The following is a 12,686-nucleotide window of genomic DNA, read 5'->3' as shown; positions in this document are numbered from 1 at the left end:
AAAGGAAACATAATTAGAGTATACTGTTTGACATAACAGTAAACAATATTTATATAGCCTATTTAATATAAATACTGAACATTGATTTAGCCAAAAATTATAATATAACTCTATTAAACAGTATGGGGGAAGGAAAATGGGGATGGTTGTGAAAGCCTGATCTTCCTCTTCCATAGTTAGAAATCAATATATAATGTCTAAAATTAATAAATCAAGGGCCGGCCCCGTGGCTTAGCGGTTAAGTGCGCACGCTCCGCTACTGGCGGCCTGGGTTCGGATCCCGGGTACACACCGACGCACCGCTTCTCCGGCCATGCTGAGGCCACGTCCCACATACAGCAACCAGAAGGATCTGCAACTATGACATACAACTATCTACTGGGGCTTTGGGGAAAAAAAAAAGGAGGAGGATTGGCAATAGATGTTAGCTCAGAGCCAGTCTTCCTCAGCAAAAAGAGGAGGATTAGCATGGATGTTAGCCTAGGGCTGATCTTCCTCACAAAAAAATAAATAAATAAAATAAAATAAAATTAATAAATCAAGAAATATTGGTAAAAGTATATTTTTTAAAAATAAGGAGGTCAACAATACAAAAAATAGCCAAAAGAATCTAAAGTTTGTTGCCTCTGGTAAGCAGGACTTGCTGTAGAATAAAGTGGGAGAAAAGAGGCTGCTTTTTGTTAAAAGACTTAAATTACCATCTGACTTTTAAAACAATGTGCATATACTATTCTGATAAAACTAATTTTAAAAATAACAAAGAAAAAAGCAAACCAGCATTTGACAGAGTAAAAATCTGCAAGCAAGCCTGAAACAGAATCCAATTTTTAAAATGCAGTCTATAAGATTTCCAATTCTGGCAATTTAACTAGGCTAGATATTGTGAAATGCCCTTCTACTGTAAAACACTCAAATGCTAGATAAATCAGAGCAAATACACTTTTAAATGCACTGCTGAGCTCACAAGAAAGTAACGGAAGCTCTCAATAACAAAAGAAGGAAAGAAAGAAAGAGAAACAGAGAGAGGAAGGAAGAAAGGAAAGGGAGAAAAAAAGAAGGAAGAAAGAAATTCTAGAGCCAAAATTAGATGGAAAGCCAACACAGACACCAGGGCTGCTCTGAAAATATGCCCAACCCAGAAACCTCAAGCTTTGCTGGTTATCAGCCCCACCAAGGAATAGTACAGTATTTGGACTTGACAAAGTAGGGGAGCTGAATCCAAGAACTGCACATAAAGCCAGGCACCCAAAAGGGCTATATCTTGAAGGTGTGAACAGAAAAATCTGCATGCTGGCAACAAGAACTAACAAGAAAACCAGTGCGTCTCTGGTGACACTAAGAATAGGGAGGCAAAACAGATTTGAGAAATAGACAAAATTAGCAAAACTGAGCGAAAAGACTAACAGCATAATACTAATAATTTTCCCTAATAATTTATAATCACAGCCCTAAGTCATACAGCCCTGGGACTTGAATTTACACCATATTCACAGTCTGAGAAACCCGAACCCAAGAAATAAATAGAAATAGTTCCAGGTTGGTAGTGTCCCCTACCACCCAGGAGAAACCAAGACAAATCATCTCAGTCCAGGCCCTTCAGGATTCACGAAGTTAAAGTTTAACCAAATATGAGCTCCTAATAAAATATATCAAACGCATGAGGAAACAGACCTCCATAAGCAAGAATCTAGAAAGACTACAAACTGAAAAATAAAACATGCTCAGACTGCAGATATTGAAATTATAAGAAAAAGTACACAAAGTAAATAGACTTAAAGTGTTTTAAAGGATGTTTCAACTGAAAGGACAGAAACAATCACTATCTAGAGCAGAAAGAAGGGACATTTAGCCCAACCTGGACCTTCAGGGTACGTTCCCTGAGAAGATGATACCTGAATTGGGATAAAAGGACAATTAAGAATTAGCCAGGTGGAAAAACATGGTGAGGGCATTCCAGGCAGAGAAATGAAAATTGTGATGAGCAAAGATATGGAAGCAATGAATGGCATGGGGAACTCAGGGGAAACCACAGGCATTCCTCTATTACTAGAATAACAAATGCAAGCAAGTAATGGCAAGAAAAGTTAAAGAAGTAGAGAAGGATCTGCAGGTGGAGGGTTCCCTATACCATGTGGGACGTATGGCCTCACTGAAGGATTTTAAGAAGGGGAGTATTATGGTCGTTTTTGTTTTAGGTAGATTACTTTGGCAGTAGTTGGGGAAAGGATTTAAGATGGACAAAGCTGGAAGAACGGAGATCAGCTAGAAGGCTGCTGCACAATTTATGGAAGAAACGATGAGGGCCTGAACTACCAGGGTGACAGTAAGGATCTGGAAGAGAGACAGACTTGGAAACAGCAGATAAAATTAGCAAAAATTGGTGACCAATTGTTGCAGAAATTAATAAAAGAAACTTTAACTAAATTGGAGTCAGGAAGGCCTGTAGGGGGAGCTCTCACACCCTATCCCACATCATCAATTACACTAAACAGGAAAAGAGGGAGGCTTGCATCTTGACCTGAAATAAAACTACTTTGCTACCGAAGGAAGATTTCTCTCCCCACTTGGCAACAGCCCAGCCAATGAGACAGGTGGTAGCTCAGCCAATGAAAACCACTGCTTCCCTGAACTGTTACTTTTCTCCCAGTGGACTTTTCCTTTGGAACAGCCTCTCCCTATTCCCCTTTATTCTCTATAAAAGTAGCTCCCTTGCTTTGTTTTCTGGATTTGCCTATGGTTTGCCATAGCATGCACATCCAGAATTGCAATTCTTTTGGCTATTCCTGGATAAACTCATTTTGAGGATAAAATAACAGGCAAATTGGCTTTTTAGGTTGACACTATTTACAGGAAAGATGAAGGGGGAGCAGTGTAGAATGGCTCCTATGTTTCTTGTTTGGGTGACTAGGTGATACTAAGTGTTTTGGGGAACAGAACAGGAAGAGCTGGTTGGGACAGAAAAGGAAAAAGTCCTAAGATATAAAGATGTTAGGCCTGGGGTACCTGTGGGAAATGAAGCTTGGGGATGTTTAGCAACCAATTGGAATTTATGAGACTGAGGCTCCTAGAAGTCAGTGCTGAAATAACTAACCACATGAGTAGCTGACTGACTACTTCAGACGATCTACTTTGGAGAACACTAGAGTCATTAAAAATGAGGTTTAGTAAGAGTTTACAGTGTTCAGAAAAGGTTTATGCTAAAATATTAACTGCTTTCCTACCTTACAAAAACTTACGTGTATTTAACAATGTAAAAATATGAATAGCAGGGGCCAGCCAGTGGTGTAGTGGTTAAGTTTGCACCCTCTGATTTGGCAGCCCACGGTTCACCTGTTGGGATCCCAGGTGCAGACCTACACACTGCTCATCAAGCCATGCTGTGGCGGTGACCCACATACAAAATAGAGGAAGATGGGCACAGGTGTTAGCTCAGGGCCAATTTTCCTCACCAAAAAAAAAAATATATATATATGCATAGCAAAGTGTGGAAAGAAATACATCAAAATGCTATGGAAATTACTTGGAGATTGGAAGCTTATGAGGTTCTTCCTTCTACTTTTTCACATCTTCTAAATTCAGTATATAATACTATCATAAGGGGAAAAACTGTTTAAAAAAAAAAGTAACATTTCCTCCGACATTTAGCGGGACATTGCTAGAGTTCCCATCAAATACAGGACCTGACACATCGTAGCCCCTCAGTAAATGCAGTCAAGTACCAATACCTGAGATTTGAAGGCAGTTGCCTCTGATTTTCCTACCTTCTAGAAGCCTGCAGCCGTCGGGCCCTCCTGTCTGCTGGAGGCCTCACCACTGTCGGCCTCCGGAGATGCGATTCTGGGTCTGCCTCCGCCCCTCAGGTCTTGGCCTCAACTCTGCCCGCTGACGCTCCGCCCTGAGGGCCTGTGCGGCCCACCCACCACTCCCACCGCTCCCCGCGGCCTCACGGCTCCCTTCATGGCCTCTGAAACAACTCCTCTGGGACCGTGGGCATCATCCCTCTGTGGATGCCGGCCCTGAAGGGAAAGTTTGAGAAACTGACCCCTCCCGTAGGGGCAGTTCCGCGAGGTCTCACTGTCCTTCTGACCAGTCTTGACATTTTCAGGACACTGCGCCTCAGGGGCTGTGGGCAAGCCCGTGCCAAGCCCATGCGGCAACTGGAGATGGGTTGCTGGCCTGGGCCCTTAACTCGGCGTCCCTACGGAGGGGGGCACTGGGGAGGGTAGGAAAGAGGGCGTAGGAAAGGGACAGGGGAGGCGGAGGGAAAGGGAGAAGAACGACTGGCGAGTTGGGCAGCTTAGGAGGCCGCGGCCGGCCATGGCCGCAGGTCGACGCTTGGAGGCTCCGCGGCCGGTCTCGGGCGCAGTCGCCCCACCCAGAGGCCCCGCTGGCTAGGTGGGGGAGTCCTGCCGCGGAAGGGCCCCCGCCCGAACCTCGGCTGTGAGCTTAACTGCCCAGCTCTGGTCTCAGAGGAGCGAAGGAGGCGTACTTCGGCGTCCTGAGGTGATGCCTCACGAGGCAGCAACCAGGAAAGCCTGAGGAGACAGCCCTGAGGCCCCAGCCCGGAGCGTACTGAGCTCTATATACTTAGCACCAGATGCTGGGGTTAAAGAAGTGACCTGGGTAGACAAGTTCCCTGCCCTCAGATAATTAAGACACAAGTTACAATCTAGTGTAGAAAGTGCAGGTGGGGGAGGGGAGGATAAGGGCACCATCCTAGCTTGGGAGGGTCAAGGAAGGCCTCCCAGAGGGACAACTTGAACTGTAGCAGGAAGGAAGGAGATGGGATGCAGTGGTTTTTAATAATGAAAAGTTCCCATCTGATGGCTTCTGGTTCCTCTGAAAAGTGGAAGTCTGCCACATATGCTAGGGGTGGGGGAAACAGAAGTGGAAGAAAGTAAAGAAGGTTAGAATTGATTTTGAGTAGGGTGGGAGAATTTACTAAGGAATAAATGACTTAAGTTCCACGGGCAGGAAGCTTTGCCTCTTTTGATCACCCATGTATCCCAAATACTTAGAACAATGCCTAGCACATAGCAGGCACTTAAACAGAACGCATGAATAAACGCTTTTCAAGTGCTGATGGAGCTGACCTTTAGTTGTAGACCATGCTTTTGGCACCAACTTACCCGTAAGTGTGATTTTTTATAATAGGGCTGAGCTGCTTCCTAGAGGGCAGGTCTGGCAGAGGCACACAGTTGGAGTTTTGCTTGGTAGAAATGATGAAAGGAGAACAAATTGAGAAGTGTTTAGGATGTTGATGGACCATGAAGTCTATCGTGGAGAGGGAGAAAATAAAGGCAAGGGGTTGCTCATGGACAGGGAGAAAGTGGGAGGATCAATGGACTGGACAAGATTGAAGAATTGCTATCTTTAGGACAAATCTCGAGGTTGAAGTCAGAGGGTGGGATGCCAGACTGTATTATTTCAGAAGGCAGAGCAGTTCCTGATCATGAGGCTTCAGATATGGCCACAGCTGAATTGGAGCAGAGGTAAAGGTCTCTGAGATGAAAAGGTCTAGGAACTGAGAGTCTAGGTCATTGAATGGTCTATCCACACAAGATTTTTGAGTCTCCTATAGATTCTTCCCTTCAAGATCCCTGCCCTGGGCCGCATCCAGCCCCTTCCCCAACCTTCAGAGGATTGCATTCACACTTCAACTTAAGCCTCAGATCCCAAAAGGGTGATGATGCTGGGCCAGAAACCAGAATGGGGTAGTTAGAGAGGGCTCTAGTGGACATCCGTTTTTTGTTTTGTTTTGTTTTGATGCTGGCATGCATGCACCTCTCTGGAAACAGTATGTCTATGTCCTCTGGAGGAACTACCCAAGTCTTCAGTCTCAGCGCTTGTGCAGGTGGAGTGCTCTTCTCTCCACACACTTACTCCAAGGGTGTGTATGTCAGAAGACCTGTCAGAAGAAGCATTCTATTCAATACCCTGTGAGCACTTCAGTGACTAGTTCAGTGATGGATACCTGACCAACTGGAAACCATAAGGCACCATGTTGTCAGAGCAACAAGGCATTTTCAGCTTCACTTGAACCTGCTACCACACAAAACCTCAGAATAAAATCAGCACAGAAGACAGAGAGCCAAGAAATAGAAACTGAATCCTGATGACATTGAGTTGAGTCCCTGCATCAGTCCTACTACCTGAAGCCAGCCCAACTCCTGAACTGTTCAGTTATGAGTCAGTACATTCCTATTTTGTTTACGCCTGTTGGATTTTATTTTCTGTCACACATATCCAAATGATTCCTCACAATACAAGGGGTTATCAATCCCTGGCTCTGCTTTCTAGGATATATATATAATATATATTATATAGTTAATATATATTAACTTTTCTGTGCCTCAGTTTCCCCTTATGTGAAAGGAGATAACAATACCTACTTCAAAGAGTTGTAAAGATTAAGTGGAATAATAAATGTTAGCGTATAAATTTGTCCCACAACACTGAGGAGCAAGAAATATCACATTACTTAATTTTTCTAAATTAAATTACATCTGGCTCAAAACTCCCATTTACTAGGGTTGGAAGACATCCAATATTAATCATGACTGGGGGGCCTTTTTCACTCTTCAGCATCATATACACTGACCAAAACAAAAACACTTACTATCGTTGGGCAACTTCTCTTCTTTCAACCCAGCACCTCCTCCATCTTCTCCTTCTCAAGAACACCCAGCTAAATTAAATTCCCCTCCCACACAAGAACCTGGATAAGGTTGTAGAACAGGTGTCTGGCAACTTTGGTTTGGGACTAGAAAATACAAAATCCATTAACAATTCCATGAGATAAGAAACCTAGAATTCCTGGAAGAGAGGAGAGCAGTTACATTTTTATCCTACTGGGTGTCTCTTTAGGCAATGAGTAGGAGACAGTAATTAATAACTTGGTAAATTATCCTGCCATAAATGTAAATTAACCAGCACAGAATAAGTATTCAATATTGCCTTCTCTATTTCCCATCAGAACTCAACTTATCTTTTTCATCCAGAGGTAGCAAACTCAAATACCAGGCAGGTAATACAAATGACTAAAAATGGGTAAGTGGACAAAATCATAGGCATGATGATGAACAGCAACTAGCCCTTAGCCTTGGCATTAACAACGAGAACATGGTGAGAACTGTGGTGAATTGGAGAGCACACGTCCACTCCAAACGGAATAACTGCTACTTAGCTCTAAATGGCCTTTACTTGATGGGAATGAGAGTCCAGTGTTGCCAGATTTTAAGCTCAAAATATTGATTATTATGTACAATCTACTAATTTTACAATGTTGGCTACTCATTCAAGTTTTTTTTTTTTTTTAATTTTTTTGCTGAGGAAGATTTGCCCTGAGCTAACATCTGTTGCCAGTCTTCCTCTTTTAGCTTGAGGAAAATTCACCCTGAGCTAACATCTGTGCCAATCTTCCTCTATTTTGCATGTGGGTTGCTGCCACAGCATGGCCGTTGACGAGTGGTACAGGTCCGCGCTTGGGAACTGAACCCAGGGCACCGAGGCGGAGTGCACTGAACTTAACCACTAGGCCATGGGCCGGCCCCTCATTCAAGTTTTAAAAAAAACACTGCTGACCACATTGTCTGGGCCAAATGTTACATCTCAGTAGGCCATCTTTAAGCCTTTTTATGATTTCAGCTGCTATATAGAACATAGTATAACATATATACTGTTAGCTGTCAAATCTACATCTCTCCCACAGACTGCTCTCCCAAGCCTCAGATCCATGTATCGAACAGTCTCCTACCTAGCTTTTCCTTGTCACAGGAACCTCAAATTCAAATGTCTAAAATGGAACACATCACCCCCTCACCCTACATTGGTTGCCAGGTCTGTGTTCCCTATATCAGTAAAATGGCACTAACATACACACCCAGTTGCCCAAGTCAGAAACCCTAGAGTCATTCTCAACTCCCTCTCTCCTCCACCCCATCCTATTGGTAACCAAGTCCAATCAATTATTTCTTTGGAATTCTACTTGAATCCATTACTCTCCATTCCCACCATCACTCCCTTGGTTCAGGCCTCTTTTGTCTTCCCTAAACTAAAGCAAGAGTTCCCTACCTAATCTCTTGCCTTCAATCTCTTTGCCCTCACTATAGCCAGAGTGTTCTTTTCAAGACACAAACTGGATCTTGTCACTTCCCTGCTCAAAACTTTTTAATGATTTCCCATCACCTTCAGGATAAATTTCCAACTTTTTAGTCTGGCATTCAGGGCCCTTTGTGATCTTGTCTTTCCAGGTCCATCTCCTACTGTTTGCCAGCCCTCACCCAATACTACAGCCACACTGAAATACCTTCAGTTTCCCTAAGGGGACATGCTTTCTCTGCCCTACCACCTTTACACGGCTGTTCCTACTACTTGGATTGTCCTTCTCTCACTCCCTACACTCTCATTTTCTTGGTTTCTCAAACCAAGCATTAATCATCTCTTCTGGTAAACACCCCCTGACAAGCAACCCCCTTCCCCAGGCTGGTTAGATACCCTTCTCTGCCCCCATAGTACCCTGTGCATATCTCTATTTTAATTGTCTATTTTTTGACTGCTTCCTCCACTGAAATGGGACTACTTTAGTTCAGAGACTCTGTCTTACTTCTGTCTCCTTAAGACTGAGCACACTACCTGATCACATAGTAGGCACTCAATAAATATATGTTGAATGAATGAATGAATGAATCTAGTCCAACTCATGGTACCAATGGAGAAAACTTTCTTGCCCAAGATCACACAGCCAACCAGTGACAGAGCTGGAGAACCCAAGTCTCCTCAATTTCAGCTTAGAGCTCTTTCTACCAGACTAAGCTGCCATTTGACGCAAGTAGGGTGAGAAGAGAGACATTAAATTGCACTAGGAAGGCACATATTGAGGTTTGGCCCTGAAAAGAAGAGTTGACATGGAACAGAGTGGTGGGCTTAGGGGAAAGAGGGACAAATGAAGAAAAATGGTCAAGTACATTTGATTTATTGTCATCCTTAATATGAATGCTTGCCAAAAAGATCTCAGGCAACCTCAAGTCAAATAAGACAGTTCACAGCTGACATGAGATAAAAAAAGAGGGAACAGACTCCATCTATTAAAGATGGAATGAGGCTTATAATCAGGAACCTTAAATAAATTTTTAATATAGTATACACCATGTACTATTCTAAGCATATAAATTTATTCATTTAATTCTCAAAACAATCCTATGTGATAAGTAATAATATCATCCCCATTTTACAGATGAGAAAACAGAGGCACTGAATGATTAAGTAGTTTGACTGAGATTTCACAAGTAGGAAGTGGCAGAGCTAGGATTTGAATAAAGCAGTTTGATGCTAAAATCCATGTCCTTAACTGCAATGCCTGAAGATAATTCTGACCTTGGCAATCAAGACAAAAGGGGATCACCCAGGTTTCACTATACGAAGTGTGAGTTGTCTGGTGGAGGCAATATTTTGGCCCTAAATTCAGGGAGATGGCTGTTAGGCATGTGGGAAATGGGAGTTCTTTGTTCTGTGATGCAGTGATAAACTGCCGCTCAGGGTAAACTGCCACTAGGCTGAGGAAAATGGAGTGGCTGCTAGAGGGCCTGCTTGAAGCTGAGGGGGACACGGGACTTCTCTGGGGCCAGCTGACCTATGCCCTGACCTGCAGACACTGTGGAAGCATCTGCCTCCAGAGTCCAGGGAATCTGGTGATACTATTCTTGTTCGTGGTTTGGCAGATCCGGAGGTGGTGGCAGTTTGGGAGGTGGCGACAGCTTCAGCTCTGGTACTCTGGGAACATGATGCAAGGCAAGGTGGGTGACATGGATGTGCAGCTAGATAAATGACTATTGACAGCACACGTGAGTTCCTATGAGAAAGCACTGACACAGATGTGGGCCCAAGCGAGTGGCTATAAATAAACCTTAAATGTGAGGCTGGGTGAGTGACCACTGACACTAGATTTGAAGCCGAGTGAGCGATCACTGACCCTAGATGTCGAATTATGTAAGGGAATGCTGATCTCCAACTGTAGGATGCATAATGGCCATTAATACCAGATGGTAAGTGACTATTGACCACAGATGTGGGGCCAGATGAGTAACTGTTCACTCTGGATATGGAACAAAGCCTAAGGGCTTCAGGACATACCTTGTGTCTCTGAAAAGGCTTCATGCCTGATAGTATCTTTCTCCACTCCTCAGGGCCTACCACTTCTGTACCGTATGGCTTTCCTTGATCGCCTGTGGAAGCAGAAGTCAGAGGAGGAGGAGGAAGAGGAAGAAGAAGAGGAGGAAGTGGAGGCATCTCTGGATCCACTGAAGCCATGTTCTCTTCCCAAAGAAGCTCCTATTGGAGAGCAAGCCACCACAGCCCCATTCCAGCCATCCTGTGGTTCTGAGGGCCTCCACAAGGCCATAGGGACAGCACAGCAAGTACTCAGGCAGACCCCAAGCCCTTCCAGATCCTTCCCTACCTTTCAGATCCTGACCAACCTGCCTGTGAGGCACAAGACAGCATCAGGCAGTCATCTACAGCAGAGAAAAAGCCAGGTCTTCTGGGGTCTCCCCTCTCTGCACAGTGAGTCCTTAGAGGCCATCTTCCTGAGCTCAGGTGGCCCCTCTCCCCTGAAGTTGTCTGTTGGTCCTTCTGTCTTCTTCAACAAACTTGCCTTCCTGCCTAGGTCCAACGTGTTACTTGCCCAGTATTGCTCCCCAACCCAGCTTCCTACCCAAGAAGTCCATACTATGAAAGATCTGGAAGGGATGGCCCCCCATCCTCAGCAACTTCCCCCTCCAACTTCCCCTCCTGTCCCATCACTATCCCTCCATCTTAAGTCCTTTCCCACGGACCACAAGGGAGTCCTATCTGGCACTGAGGCACATACACAGAAGCTTACGCAGCAGAGAGAGGTCCCTTGGGTCTCTGAGGATCAAGCCCTGTATCCACAGCCTGACCTCCAAAGAACCAGACCCTCCAAGTTCTTCCCCTCATCTGAGGTCTGGTGGGAGGTGCCATGGGATCTCAGCCTCCAACAACACATTCTAGATTCACTCTCTGCCTCTCTGCTGTATCCCTCTAGCCTTCTGGGAGTCCTCACTAGGTCTGAGGCTCCATGGAGGACCATGGGGCAAAATGAGGACCCCAAAGCCTCTGAGCCAGCAATACCAGCTCCCAGCCCAATAGCAGCCTCCCTGGCAGAACTCCAGGGAGCCAGCCCTATAGGAGGCCTCTCTGGATCTAAGGCCCTCTGGGAAACCAGGAGGCAAAGAAAGAATCCTCAGATCTCTGAGCCTCCAATCCCGGCCCCTTGCCAATCTGTAGCCCCCATGACAGAGCCTCAAGGATATGAGACTCAGTGGGGAACCACAGAATATAAAGAGAGTCCTCAAGCCTTTGAGCCCCCGATACCAGCCCCCTGCCAACCCCCAGATTCCCTGTCAGAACCCCAGACAGTCAGCCCTGAAGGAGGACCTTCTGCACATAAGGATTTCTGGGGAACCATGGGGCACAGAGAGAACCCTCAGGCCTCTGGGTCTACAATGCCAGCCCTCTGCCTTCTCTCAGGCCCCCTGCCAGAACTCCAAGGAGGCAGTTTGCTGGGAGATCCATCTGGATACAAGCTCCAGTGGGAATGCAGAGAAAATTCAGAAAACCCTTGGGTCTTTGTTCCCCTAGTCTTGGACCTCAACCCAAGGCTCTATGGAACCAACCCTGCATGTGTCCCAACAGGATCTGAAACTCCACAGAAGGGCATGCAGAGTAGAGAAAATCTTTGGGTCTCTGCAGGTCCAGTTTCATCTTCCAGGCTTCCCTCGGCCTCTCTGTTGGAGTCCCTGGGAATGGGCCCCCAGGGAGTCTTGTCTGAGTCCAAAGCTTTGTCCGAGACCATGGGACAGAGAGAGAACCTCTGGACCTCTGAGTCCCAAGTCCCTGCCCACAGCCCAACTCTAGCTCCCATTCTAGAATCCCACAGAATCATTCCTGTGGGAGGCCTCACTAGATCAGAAGCTGCATGCAGGGACACTGAGCATTCCAGGAATTCCTGGGCTTCTGAGCCCTCATCTCTGGCCCTCTGCCCACCCCCAGCTCTTGTACTGGAGCCTCTCGGAGTTAACCCCATGGGGGTCCTGTTTGATTCTGAGGCTAGATGCGGGGACATACAAAGGAGAAAGAACTCCGGGGTCTCTGAGCTCCCAGCTTGCAGCTTACCCCAAGACCTACATGGAGCCAGTCCCTTGGGAGTCCTGTCTGACTCTGAGCCTGTTGGGAGGGATATGGAGCAGAAAGAAATCTGTTGTGTTCCTGTATCCCCATTACGGGGCCCCAGCCCACCCCCAAACTCTGTGTCCAAGTCTCACATAAGTGAGCCTTTTGGAGACCAATGCAACTGTAAGCCTGAGGAGGAAGCAGTGGAGCAGAGCGAGAACTGCTGGGCCACTGAGCTCCCAGCCCCAGCCCCCAGCTCACTCTCTCCTGCTCTACCAGATCCACACATTGACTTGGACTTTATGTGGAGCAATGTGCAACAAAGAGGCATCCCCCAAGGCCCCAGCCCTCCAGCAGTGGCTCCCCTGCAGCCCATACTCCGGCCTCTTACCCTAGCTGAAGCTCTGAAGATTGAGCCCAACCAGCCTGGCCTACCTAAGAGAGAGCTGTTAGGGGCTAAGGCAGAGACTCCATCCTCCCAGGGACAGGCTGTCCCA

The 12,686-nt window shown here is 45.9% G+C and overlaps 1 protein-coding gene across 1 annotated transcript; it reads left to right on the top strand.

Moving 5' to 3' along the window:
* The first annotated feature begins 9,563 nt into the window (after positions 1-9,563).
* Positions 9,564-11,446, top strand: SPATA31G1 (SPATA31 subfamily G member 1). The gene is given in 4 exon segments (XM_087419389.1): positions 9,564-9,794; positions 10,185-10,560; positions 10,664-10,859; positions 11,413-11,446. Coding segments are annotated over 4 exon segments (837 nt in total).
* The last annotated feature ends 1,240 nt before the right edge of the window (positions 11,447-12,686 follow it).

This window comes from Ceratotherium simum, chromosome 29 (genome assembly GCF_057802395.1).
Source record: "Ceratotherium simum simum isolate JZ-2026a chromosome 29, ASM5780239v1, whole genome shotgun sequence".
NCBI classification, from domain to species: Eukaryota; Metazoa; Chordata; class Mammalia; order Perissodactyla; family Rhinocerotidae; genus Ceratotherium; species Ceratotherium simum.
The sequence above is the reverse complement of the archived record's forward strand: the minus strand, read 5'-3'. Positions and strand labels throughout refer to the sequence as shown.